Genomic DNA, 14,135 nt, shown 5'->3' on the forward strand with positions numbered 1-14,135 from the left:
ACTGAGAAAGTATGTGATTGTGGGGTGGTACTTACTTTTCTTTTTTTTTTCCTTTTTCTTATTTAGAATATTTTTCCATGGTTACATGATTCTCCTCTTCCCCCCTCCCAAATCTGACAAGCAGTTCCACTGGTTTATATATGTATCACTGTTCAAAACCTATTTCCATGTTATTTGTATCTTCAGTAGCACAATCTCTTAACATCAAAACCCCTATCACAGAACATGATCAATCACATATTTTTCTAATGCATTTCCATTTCCACAGTTTTTCCTCTGGATGTGGATAGTGTTCTTTCTCCTAAGTTCCTCTAAATTGTCCTGGATCGTTGCATTGCTACTAGTAGAGAAGTCCATTGCATTCAATTGTGCCACAGTGTACCAGTCTCTGTGTACAATGTTCTCCTGGTTCTGCTCCTCTCACTCTGCATCACTTCCTGGAGGTCATTCCAGTCTCCATGGAATTCCTCCAGATCATCATTCCATGTAGCACAATAGTATTCCATCACCATCAGATGCCACAATTTGGTCAGCCATTCCCCAATTGAAGGGCATCCCCTCATTTTCCAATTTTTTACTACCACAAAGAGTACAGCTATGAATATTTTTGTACAAGTCTTTCCCCCTATTATGTCTTTGGGGTACTTACTTTTCAAATGAGAAAACAACCAAAAAAACAAGTTTTTAAATTTATATTAAGATTGCCTTAGGGGGCATCTGGGTAGCTCAGTGGATTGAGAGCCAGGTCTAGAGACAGGAGGTCCTGGGTTCAAATCTGACCTCAGACATTTTTCAGCTGTGTGACCCTGGGCAAATCATTTAACCCCCATTGCTTAGCCCTTACCACTCTTCTGCCTTGGAACCAATAGACATTATTGGTTCCAAGACAGAAGGTAAGGGTTTAAAAAGAAAAAAATAGATTTCCTTAGATGATTCCATCTGCATTTCTCTCACAGAGGGATTCATTTGAGATCCTCAAAAAAATAAAAATATACATATATATTAGGGTCTCAGCTAGTAAATGTTCAAGTCTCCTCTCTTCCAACTCCAAGTTCAAATTTTTACTAGTTGGCTACTTTTCTTAATTTGGTGATCTTCTTGTGGCCATTGTTGGCTTTGAAGTAGAGAAATGTTACTCCCAGCCAAGGATAGCTATCCGTACTACCCAGCCACGGTCCCTGTCTATCACCTAAAAAGTATTCTGCCCTCAAGCATTTCCAGACTTTTGTGCACAGGCTGTGATGTGTCTCCACCAAGAGGAAACTTGCCTCATTTTACATGAAGGTACATGGACAGGCTGTAACATATTTGTGAGGCTGATACAGACAGGTTATTTCTGTCCATGAGCTGATGCAATAGTTGTCTTGGAAGTATGACACTGGGAAACATGCAGAAACAACACCTTGTGTTTTGGCCCTCAGTGACATCCCTGATTACTTGCAATCAGTACAGAGGCCCCAGAGGCTACTGTCTTAGCCCATTGGCTTTTTACTTCTGGTAAGTCAGTGTACTGCTCAGGCAATGCAGGACTGATAGGCCAGTCTGTTTTGACTAGTGTGTTGTGGGAGCTGGTGAAGGGAAGCAGGGATGGGATGAGAGAGAGGAGATGTGAAGGAGAGAAGATTGAAAGGAAACCCCAATAAGTACCCCAGGTGACAGGAGCAAAGCCCTAGGGCCAGCACCTTTGTCATACCCAGCTCTTCTGTATCTTAGGTGCCTATGACCGATTCCTGCCTTACATCCTCATGGGGAGCCTGACTGTCCTGACTGCCATCCTTACCTTGTTCCTCCCAGAGAGCTATGGGATCCCTCTCCCAGATACCATTGATGATATGCTGAGGGTCAAAGGGTAAGGAAGCCTTTTCTCTGAATCCTATATTATTTCTTCTTGATTCAGGCAGACCTCACAGTTAGTGGATTACCTGATTCAGATACCATATAACTCAGGGCACGCTGTGGATTTGTACATAGTACAGCAGGAATACTTCATTTCCTTGGAGTAGCCCAAAATAAAAAACCGAAAAGCCCAACAAATTCCCCATTTAATGCCTCCTGGGGAAAGCAAGCCTAGGGATCTTGCTGTCAGTCAATAAACATTTACTAAGCACTTGCTATGTGTCAGGCATTGCACTAAGCAGTGTCAGAACACAGTCCCCTCTCTCTAGGTGCTCAGTCTTATAGAGGAGACACCATGCACAGCCATATGGAGGGAAGAAAAAAACACACACATGCATCTACATATATGTGTGTGAGTATGGGTGGGTATACGTGGGATAAATGGGAGATGGGCAACAGAGCAAAGGTGCTAGAACTAAGGAGAATCATGGAAGGCTTCCTGTGGAAGGCAGGATTTTATCTGGTACTTAAAGAAAGCCGGGAAGTACAGTTGAGGATGCAGTGAATTCCAGGAATGAGGGAAAAGACCTAGACATGCTGACTGAGTGGAAATGTGAGAAAGGTCAGGTGGGAGAGGTAGTAGAATAATTGAGCCTTGAGTGTATTAGATACTGCAGACACTCCCAGAGTATATCTTCCTGTCTGATCCTGTCCAACACCGTCTCGCTACACGTCTCCACTATAACATTAGTACGTTGCAGACCATGGGAAGAGTGATCAGAAGAGGCCAATAGGATATGGTTCTTCCTTTCCCCTTGGTGAAGTTCCACCCTTCTTCAAATACTTTCTAATATCTTTTTAAATGCTATTATTAGAATAGATTTATCTCTGATGGAAGGTAATTTTGCATATTTTTTACTGAATTTCATTTGCCATATTTGTTTTATAGAATTAAATACAGGCAGAGTCCCAGCCGCAACAACAACAACTCAAGGATTTTAAAAGAAGGCGAAGAAAGACACACAGTCCTTAAAACCACAGCCTTTTAGTGAAACCCGTAATTCAGTGAGAGAGTAAAGAAGACTTTCCTACAAGAGCTTGGGAGAACACTAAGTGTCCTGGAGTGTTAAACATCCTAGTATTTATTATATTGAACCCATTCCTTCTTTGTTTGTTGAATAGGCACATAGACACTGATAGTTAATCTGTCCTTAGAGAAATCAAGACCAGGTTGCTTCAATAACAGAATGGACTTGGCTTCTTATGAGAAGTTAAATACCTATTAGAATTAATGAGTATTTAAAATGGGTTTGGTTGTGATGTACTAAATTTACAGAGTAATTTCAGATTCTCTGAAAAGGGCCACTAATAAAATTGGATGTTTATTTTTCTTCCTTCTCTCATTTGCTGGAGGATGACAATTGTTTTCCTCTGTTCCCAAGGAATGCTTAACCAGACTTCCCCAGGGCTAAAGAAAGGGCAGGGACTGGCAAAACCTGAATGTAGTTGCAATGAAATAGATTTTATTACATTGAATGTCAGCAACCATGCAGTAATTTGCTAGCACAAGCTCTCTAATCGCTCAGCACAACTACTGTGTGAACTTGTTTACATTCATGTGATCAAAGGATTGGGCTTGTCCCGGCCCACATTAAAAAGAAGATATCGCAACTCTGCCCCTCTATTTTCCATTGTTATATAAGTCAAACCTTCAGTGTTGCTCCAAGTTCATAGGAGTTTTTTTTCCCTAGTAGTTTGGAGGGAGAACAGAATGGAGAATGTGTGGGGAAGGCTAGGAAGAGAAAACAGTGTAATATCTGTTTTCTCAAAGCCTTGAGATTTTTCTGGCAGAGTATGGAGAGGAGAGCCTTTCTCTTTAATTTCCTTTCAAAATATACTTGGAAAAGGGGGCTAAGTAGCCCCTAATTTTTTTGCCATCTATGTCCAGCTGCAAATAAACTGGATGTGAGTAAATATTTGCTAAGAACCAATGCTACTAGCACTTGTTTAGATGCCAAAAGTGACGACATGAGGTGCTTTCCTTTTCTGATCTCTATCATGGAAAAAATGACTAAGACCATGGATGTGATTTGAGTTTCTCCTGTTAGATTGTGGGTGGGAGTATATCTACTCTTCCAAGAAACACAGGTACTTACTTAAGTCCTGTGACAGCCATAGTTGAAACAGATTAAGGAGGGAGGAGGGTAATAAGCTTTTTATTTATCTTCTCTTCCCTCCTACCCATTCTATTGCCATGGTACTATTAAAACATATTCTTCACCTGGTCAAAAAAATGCATTTCTTTTTGCGAAAACCACTGTGGTATTTTGGGAATATGAAAGAAAAAAAAACCTTTAATAAACAAACTTGTTTTTTAAAAAAAAATTATAGCTGTCTACAACTTTTATTTCTATTAAAGCAGCTAATTTATTTATCACTCCATTACTTGGTTTATCAAAGTGCTAAAATATTATATTATCATCTACTATATCCTCCCACTGATTTTGTATAAGTGAACCTGGTTGATTCAATGGATTAGATTTCCCTGTGGGTCAAACAACTTCCTTTCATCATCAGCCAACCTCCAATCCTGGTCCCATATCTCAAACCTCTCTTGCAGACTGATCCCATCCATAACCCTGCCCACAGATGGGTTTTCCTAACCCCAGACTGACTCAGAGATGAATGCTTTTGTCCCACAGCAGAATTGGGTAAAAAGAGAGCTTGCAGAGAGGTCAGTGTCACCTATCATTAATGCTGGGAAAAAAATCACTCACAGGGCAGGTAGCTCTCTTTTACTTATAGGATAAAGTACAAATTACTGAGTATGGTATCCGAGGGTATCCATAAACTAACTTCCACCTACCTTTCCAATTTTGTTAACATTGTCCCTTTTTATATTCAGTATTGGTGTGTTCCAACCAAAATTGAATACTAGCTGTTCTCTGATCTCACCCTTCACACTCTTCCATGTTTTACTTAGACTGTCCCCTATTTGAGAGTGATGTCTATCATTCCCCTCAAGATCTCAAATTCTGTTATAAAGTAACAATCATCAAAACAACCTGGTAGAGATTAAAAAATTTAAAAAGTAGATCAAAGGAATAGATAGTACAAAGAAAAAACAAGAAATAATTGAATTTAATAACTCATTGGTCAATAAATCCAATTACTTGGGATGAAACTTCCTATGTGACAAGAACTGCTCAGAAAAAAATGGAAAAGTTTAGCAGAAATTAGGCTTAGAGCAACATCTTATATCATAATATTAGATTGACCAGTACTTTGTCTATTTTGTTTGTTTTTTCAAAGTACCAGCTTCTTGTCTTATTTATTAAATCAATAGTTCTATCGCTTTCGATTTTATTAATTTCTCCCTTAATTTTTAGGATTTCTAATTTGGTTTTCTGCTGGGGGTTTTTAATTTGATCGCTTTCGAGTTTTTTCAATTGCATTTCCAATTGATTGATCTCTGCTCTCCCTTGTTTGTTAATATGAGCTTTCAGGGATATGAATTTGCCTCTGATTACCGCTTTGGCTGCATCCCAAAAGGTTTGAAAGGATGTTTCGCCATTGTCATTTTCCTTGATGAAATTATTAATTGTTTCTATGATTTCTTCTTTAGCTAAACGGTTTTGGAGTATCATATTGTTTAATTTCCAATTGGTTTTAGATTTGGTTTTCCATGTACCATTACTAATCATTATTTTTATTGCCTTGTGATCTGAGAAGGCTGCATTCATTATTTCTGCTTTTTTGCATTTGTGTGCTATGTTTCTGTGACCTAATGTATGGTCAATTTTTGTGAATGTGCCATGTGGTGCTGAGAAGAAGGTGTATTCCTTTTTATCCCTATTTATTTTTCTCCATATGTCTATTAATTCTAATTTTTCTAAGATTTCATTCACTTCTTTTACCTCTTTCTTATTTATTTTTTGATTTGATTTATCTAAATTTGATAATGGTTGGTTTAAGTCTCCCACTAGTATGGTTTTATTGTCTATTTCTTCCTTCAATTCTCCTAGTTTCTCCATTAGAAATTTGGGTGCTATATTATTTGGTGCATACATGTTGATTAATGATATTTCCTCATTGTCTAGAGTCCCTTTTAACAAAATATAATTACCTTCCCTATCCCTTTTGATCAGGTCTATTTTTGCATTGGCTTTATCAGATATCATGATTACCACTCCTGCCTTCTTTCTATCAGTTGAGGCCCAGAAGGTCTTACTCCATCCTTTAATTCTGACCTTGTGGGTGTCAACCCGCCTCATGTGTGTTTCTTGAAGACAACATATGGTAGGGTTTTGGATTCTAATCCATTCAGCTATTCGTCTACGTTTTATGGGTGAGTTCATCCCATTCACGTTCAAAGTTATGATTGTCATTTGTGGACTCCCTGGCATTTTGATTGCCTTCCCTAATTCTAACCTTTTCTTCTTCGGCTCTACCTTTTAGTCCAGTGATTTACTTTGAATCAGTCCCCCTTGTCCCCTCCCTTGATGTTTCCCTTTTTAGTCCCTCCCTTTTTGTTCCCTCCCCCTCCCCCCTCTCTTTCCCTCCCTTTTTGTTCTCCCTCTCCCCCTCCCCCCCTTGGTTTTCCCTTCTCCTTACCCTTGTTGGGTAAGATAGAATTCAAGATCCCAATGGATCTGGATGTTTTTCCCTCTCAGAGTTGATTTCCCTGAGATTGAGGTTTAAGTAAACCCCCCCCCCCTCTTCCTCTCCTTCTTATAGGAGTTTTCTTCCCCTCCCCTTCCCCTGTGAATCTTTGTGTGAGAACCATTATTCTATTTGGTCTTTCTTTACCCCCTATTTATACATTACATTTTCCCCACATATTAGTATACATAGGTTGATATAAATGTAGTCCTTATAGAAGAGAGTTTGAGTAAAAGAAGATAACATTTTTCCCCTTTCCTTAATATTTACCTTTTCAGGTATTCCTTGCTCTTTGATTTTCGGTATCAAACTTTCCACAGAGCTCTGGTCTTTTCTTTGCAAAAAGTTGGAAGTCTTCTATTTTGTTGAATGCCCATACTTTCCCTTGGAAGTATATAGTCAGTTTTGCTGGGTAGCTGATTCTTGGTTGGAGACCCAGCTCTCTTGCCTTTCTGAAGATCATGTTCCATGCCTTACGATCATTCAGCGTAGAACTTGCAAGGTCTTGTGTGACCCTGATTGGCATTCCTTTATATCTAAATTGTCTTTTTCTGGCTTCCTGTAGGATTTTTTCTTTTGTTTGATAGCTTTGGAATTTGGCAATTACATTCCTGGGAGTTGTCTTTTGGGGGTTTAGTGTAGAAGGTGTTCTGTGAGCTCTGTCAGTGGCTGTATTGCCCCCTTGTTCTAGAATCTCTGGGCAATTTTCTTTGATTATATCTTGTATCACCATGTCCAGTTTGGTGTTTATTTCTGGCTTTTCTGGTAGTCCAATTATTCTTAAATTTTCTCTTCTCCCCCTGTTTTCCAGATCTATCACCTTGTCGGTGAGATATTTTATGTTCTCTTCTAATTTCTTGGTGTTTTGGCTTTGCTTTATTAGTTCTTGCTTTAAAGCCTGGTTTTCTTTTACAGTTTGGTCAAACTGGTTTTGTAGATGCGTGAATTTCTTTTGCATCATTTCCCACTTTTCTTCCCAGAGGGCTTCCATCTTTTTGGTCCTTTCTGATTCAAATTCTTCATGTGTTTGTGGAGAGTTTCTATTTCCTTTGGAAGATTTTGGAGAATTTTCTTGTATATCTTCTTCTATCTGCTCTGTATTTTGTATTTTGGCTCCATAGAATGTGTCCAGAGTCGCCCCTTTCTTCTTATTTTTCTTGGTATTTTGGGGCTTCTGTGCTTCTGTAGAGTTTGTCATCTCTGAACGTGGAGGATTGGCTTTTCTTGTCTTTGTCTGGTGATCAGAAGCTTTAGTCCTGGGCAGATGTTGGTTCTATGAGCGTTCCCTGGGTTAAACTGAATATGCCTCACTGGAACTGGAATGGAAGGGTCGGACCACGAAGCCACACTCTCCCCCTGGCTCGATTTCCGGAAGTTGCCTTCAGAATCCCTGGCCGTGAGGCTGTTTCGTCGGCCTGCGGGGGGATGGGCTGCCCCTTCCCCAAGCTCCGAGAGCACAGACTTTCACTGAGACTTGGATAGCAGGATCCAGCCCGTGAGGCTGTCTTGCCCGCCCTGAGGGTTGCTGTTGTTTTGACCAGCTCTCTGTGGCGGAGGCCCCAGGCAGTAACTTTCACCCGGACCGACCAGCTCTTTGCAGCGGAGGCCCCAGGCAGTAACTTTCACCCGGACCTACCGGCTCTCTGCAGCGGAAGCCCCAGGCAGTAACTTTCACCCCGACTGGGACTTGGGTAGAAGACCCTGAGGGTTGTTGTTCCTCAGACCCTGCTCTCTGAGCCCGGCTGCCGCTTCCGGGAGCCTTGGACTCTGCGCTCCTACCCCTGAGGTCCGAGGGATCTCGGGTTCTGGCTTTTAAGGGGAGCCGTACCTTTTGAACCGGGTCCAGGTCCAGGAGGAGGGTTCCCAGGGTCTGTGCTGTTGATCGTTTTGAATTTCGGCGCCTTAGGAGCTTCTAGTTTGAGATCGGTCGGGAAGGGTTTTCCGGAGATCTATCTTATATCATAATAAACATAAAATGCCACCTGAATATTAAAGAGCCATTCCCAATTGGGCAGAAGGGAACAAAGCAGGAAAAAAGCATTTATTAAACACCTTCTGTGTTCTAGGAACTGTGCTTAAGTGCTTTACAAATGTCATTTAATCATCACAACCACCTGGGGAGGTATTATTACCCCATTCTATAGTTGAGGAAACTGAGACAGAGGTTAGTTGACTTGCCTGGAATGATAGCTATTAAGTGTTTAAGGCTGGATGTGAACTCGAGTCTTCGTGTCTCCAGGCCCAGAGCCACTGATCTAGAAAAGTGGTTAAAGGTTAGGAATAGGCAATTCTCAAAAGAATTGCCAACCATTAACATCTATATTAAAGATGGCTCCAAATCACTAATAAGAGAACTTAAATGAAAATAACTGTTTTCATCTTAATCAAATTGGCAAAAATAACAAAAGATAGCAACAGTGTTTAAAGAGCTATAAGAAAACACACACATAGACTATTTTTTTTTTAAATCCTTACCTTCCATCTTAGAATCAATACTGTATATTGGTTCCAAAGTAGAAAAACAGTAAGGGGTAGGCAATGAGGGTTAAGTGACTTACCCAGGGTCACCCAACTAGAAAGTGTCTAAGATCAAATTTTAACCTCCCATCTCTAGACCTGGCTCTCAATCCACTGAGACACACAGCTGCCACACACACACAGACTATTAGTGGAACTCTAAACTGGTGCAACCATTCTAGAAAACAATTTGAAATCTAAAATAATATACTCCCAAGGAGGTAGGAGACAAAAAGAAAGTCCCCTTCTATACCAAAAGATTTAGTCTCATTTTCTATAGTGACAAAAAATTGGAAACAAAGTTGCCCATTCATGAGAGAAAGGGACTAAACAAATTGACAGGAATATTGCTGGCCTGTAAGTACTGACCAATGTGAAAAATTCGAGGAAGCATGGGAATTCTTATATGAATTAATGCAGAGTGAAATAAGCAGAACAATAAAGCAATATTCATAATGATTACAAAAATGTAAATGGAAAGAATTATATGATGTCTAATGACCAAGCTTTGGCCCAGATGATAATTGAGAAAATGCAATATACTTTTAGCTCACTTGTCCAAGATAGTAGACTAAATACTTTTCCCAATCCTCATTAATGCTCCAAAAAAATTCACAAAGAGGAATTATGTGCCATAATGAACAGCCGAATCAAAAAAACAAAAAAGAGCTCCCACATAGTAAAAATTCTTATGAATTAATTTTGGAATGCTAAACCTTAAAGCTGCTCGCTCAGCACCTCTCCTTCATCAGATTCCATACTCTTTAACAGACACACACAAACTGATTCATATGCTGGTAATTGGGGACCATGTGGGGAACCCCTACAAACTACAGAGTTGCTTTAGCATACCTCACTCCATGTCACCCTCCCATAACTGACTCTGCCCAGCAACACCAACTGTATTGCCATTTGCCTGGGTATTCCCTAGATTAGAGACCCCAGAAGCTCATGAAACTATTCCAACCACCTCAGAGGCCTGAAAAAAGTGACAGACACTTATTCAACCCAAACAGAAAAGGAAAGGACAAGAACTAAGGGGAAAAAACCAAGGCAGAGCATAAGTATCTGTGCTAGCCTTAAGGGAAGGAAACTGAAACCCAGCTGGGGACAATCTGGTGCCCTCAGAGACTAGTGGGGCAGGAACTAAAACCAATAAAACCAAAATCCTCTAACATGATACAGGACTGAGGCAGATCTTGTGCATGTCCACAAGCAAAGGAGGAATCAGAAAGTGAATGAAAGTGACATATCCCATTTAAAACAAGGGGAAAAAAAGTTGAAACATCAAAGATTTCCAGGGGAAGAAAACTCAATAAAAAGCTAGAACACAAAAAAATAAATCAATAGAGAATCATAAAATGAGGAGAAAGGCGAGTATTAATCCTCAAAGAAATTACAAAGCTCTACCAATACCCAATGAAATACAGACTCCTGTAGAATCTCAAGAGAGCTTCAACAGCAACAAATTCCATAATGATCTAAAAGAAAAACAAAATCCATGAGAGAATAAATTTAAGAATTTATATATATGTATATGTATACATATATATATATATATATATATCAGTAGTTATAGCCTCTTCAAGTGATTCACATTGTAAACATTTTCAGGCTTTTTCAATGTACTGGTAACTTCTGCTTATTTTTTCTCTAATTTTTTTCACTTTTTGTCTTTAAAAAATACTGTTTGTTATATAGGATAGCACTCTGGGAATGGTTAGGGGAGGAATGCTGGAGGAATCAATAGTGACATAAAAACATTTATACAATTTTATTTTTAAAACGTTAAAGAACTGATTAAAAACAAACATTGGTGTAGAAGGAAATAGTGAAAGAAGAAAAGGCAAGACCAGGAGTAGAAATCAAAATGCTGGGAAATACTCAGCTAGTAATCATAACTCAATGTGAATAGAATGAACTCACCCATAAAACACAAGCGAATAGCACAGTGGATAAGAATCCAAAACCCTACCATATACTGTCTACAAGAAACACTCATGAGGAAGGTAGATATTCATAGGGTGAAAGGAAGAGGATGGAGCCAAATATATTGGGCATCAACTGATAAAAAGAAGGCAGGAGTCGCAATCATGATATCTGACAAAGCCAAAGTAAAAATAAATCTAGTTAAAAGAGATAGGGAAGGTAATTACATCCTGATAAAAGACAGTATAGACAATAAGGAAATATCTGTACTCAATATGTATGCACCAAATGGCATAGCATCCAAATTTCTAAAGGAGAAACTAGTAAAGCTCAAGGATGAAATAGAAAAACTATACTAGTGGGAGACCTGAACCTTCTTCTATCTGAACTAGATAAATCAAACCAAAAAATAAATAAGAAAGAGGTAAGAGAAGTGGATGAAATCTTAGAAAAATTAGAGTTGGTAGACATGTAGAGAAAAATAAATAGGGACAAAAAGGAATACATCTTCTTTTCAGAAGCACATGGTACATTCACAAAGATTAACCATGTACTAGGCATAAAAACATTGCAAACAAGTGCAAAAGAGCAGAAATAATAAATGCAACCTTCTCAGATCACAATGCAATGAAAATAATAATTAGTAAGGGTACATGGAGAGGTAAATCAAAAGTTAATTGGAAATTAAACAATACGATTCTACAAAACTGGTTAAAGAACAAATCATAGAAACAATAACTTCACTGAAGAAAATGACAATGATGAGACATCCTTTCAAAACCTATGGGATGCAGCCAAAGCAGTACTCAGGAGCAAATTTATATCCTTAAGTTCATATATTAACAAATCAAGAAGGGCAGAGGTCAATGAATTGGGCATGCAAATTAAAAAACTAGAAAGCAAACAAATTAAAAATTTTCAGATGAAGACTAAATTAGAGATCCTAAAAATCAAAGGAGAAATTAATAAAATTGAAAGTCAAAGAACTATTGATTTAATAAATAAGACTAGAAGCTGGTACTTTGAGAAAACAAATAAAATGGACAAAGTACTAGTCAGTCTAATTTAAAAAAAAAGGAAAGCAAAAAACCAAATTGACAGTATCCAAGATGAAAAGGGAGACTTCACCTCTAATGAAGAGGAAATTAAGGCAATCATTAAAAACTACTATGCCCAATTATATAGCAACAAATATGGCAATGTAGGTGATATTGTGGAAAGGAAGTGCTAGTCACAAGACCCAACTGCCACTTCCCCACCAACAAAAATATAAATTGCCCAGACTGACAGAGGAAGAAATAAATTATCTAAACAACCCCATATCAGAAAAAGAAATTGAATAAGCCATCAAAGAACTCCCTAAGAAAAAAATCCCCAGGACCAGATGGATTCACAAATGAATTCTATCAAACATTCAAAGAACAGCTAATCCCAATACTATACAAACTATTTGACAGAATAAGCAAAGAAGGAGCTCTACCAAATTCATTTTATGACACAAACATGGTACTGATCCCAAAGCCAGGCAGGTCAAAAACAGAGGAAGAAAACTATAGACCAATCTTCTTAATGAATATAGATGCAAAAATCTTAAATAGGATTACTAGCAAAAAGACTCCAGCAAGTCATAACATCGGTTATTCTCTATGACCAGGTAGGTTCATACCAGGAAGGCAAGGATGGTTCAATATTAGGAAAACCATCCACATAATTGACCATATTAACAAGCAAACCGACAAAAAACACATGATTATCTCAATAGATGCAGAAAAAGCCTTTGACAAAATGCAACACCGATTCCTATTGAAAACACTAGAAAGTATAGGAATAGAAGGGCCTTTCCTAAAAATAATAAACAGTATATATCTAAAATCATCAGCAAACATCATCTGCAATGGGGATAAACTAGAAGCCTTCCCAATAAGATCAGGAGTGAAACAAGGATGACCATTATCACCTCTATTATTTAATATTGTACTAGAAACACTAGCAGTAGCAATTAGAGAAGAAAAAGAAATTGAAGATATTAAAATTGGCAATGAGGAGACCAAGCTATCACTCTTTGCAGATGACATGATGGTCTACTTAAAGAATCCTAGAGATTCAACCAAAAAGCTAATCGAAATAATCAACAACTTTAGCAAAGTTGCAGGATACAAAATAAACCCACATAAGTCATCAGCATTTCTATATAATTCCAACACAGCTCAGCAGCAAGAACTAGAAAGAGAAATCCCATTCAAAATTATCATAGACAAAATAAAATACTTAGGAATCTATCTCCCGAGACAAACACAGGATCTATATGAACACAACTACAAAACACATTCCACACAACTAAAACTAGACTTGAACAATTAGAAGAACATTAACTGTTCATGGGTAGGACGAGCCACTATAATAAAAATGACCATCCTACCCAAACTCATCTATCTATTTAGTGCCATACCCATGGAACTTCCAAAAATTTTTTTTACTGATTTAGAAAAAAACATAACAAAGTTCATTTGGAAGAACAAAAGATCAAGGATATCCAGGGAAATAATGAAAAAAAAAATACAAAGGAAGGGGGTCTTGCAGTCCCAGATCTCAGACTATATTACAAAGCAGCAGTCATCAAAACAAGTTGGTACTGGCTAAGAGACAGAAAGGAGGATCAGTGGAATAGACTTGGGGCAAGCAACCTCAGCAAGACAGTATATGACAAACCCAAAGATCCCAGCTTTTGGGACAAAAATCCACTATTTCATAAAAACTGCTGGGAAGACTTCCGGTTAAGATGGCGGCTTAGAGAAAGCTCAAGTTCAGATCTCCGGAAAAACCTTCCCGACCGATCTCAAACTAGAAGCTCCTAAGGCGCCGAAATTCAAAACGATCAACAGCACAGACCCTGGGAACCCTCCTCCTGGACCTGGACCCGGTTCAAAAGGTACGGCTCCCCTCAAAAGCCAGAACCCGAGATCCCTCGGACCTCAGGGGTAGGAGCGCAGAGTCCAAGGCTCCCGGAAGCCGCAGCCCTGCCGGCTGGGCTCAGAGAGCAGAACCCTCAGGGCCTTCTACAGTCCCGGTGAAAGTTACTGCCTGGGGCTTCTGCTGCAGAGAGCTGGTCGAAACAACAGCAACCCTAAGGGCGGGCAAGACAGCCTCACAGGCTGGATCCTGCTATCCAAGTCTCAGTGAAAGTCCTTGCT

The 14,135-nt window shown here is 39.0% G+C and overlaps 1 protein-coding gene across 3 annotated transcripts in view; it reads left to right on the forward strand.

Moving 5' to 3' along the window:
* Window positions 1-4,221, forward strand: part of LOC100015440 (organic cation/carnitine transporter 2) — a 66,954-nt gene extending 62,733 nt beyond the window's left edge. For all 3 annotated transcript variants that reach the window (XR_008915055.1, XM_001366099.4, XM_007473443.3), the window contains 2 exons: window positions 1,714-1,849; window positions 2,786-4,221. Coding sequence is in view for 2 of the 3 variants with exons in the window: in XM_001366099.4 (XP_001366136.2) it covers window positions 1,714-1,849; window positions 2,786-2,885 (236 nt within the window). In the remaining variant the exon portion in view is untranslated. The remainder of the gene's footprint in view (window positions 1-1,713; window positions 1,850-2,785) is intronic.
* Window positions 4,222-14,135: the final 9,914 nt, after the last annotated feature.

This window comes from Monodelphis domestica, chromosome 1, assembly GCF_027887165.1.
Source record: "Monodelphis domestica isolate mMonDom1 chromosome 1, mMonDom1.pri, whole genome shotgun sequence".
NCBI lineage: Eukaryota > Metazoa > Chordata > Mammalia > Didelphimorphia > Didelphidae > Monodelphis > Monodelphis domestica.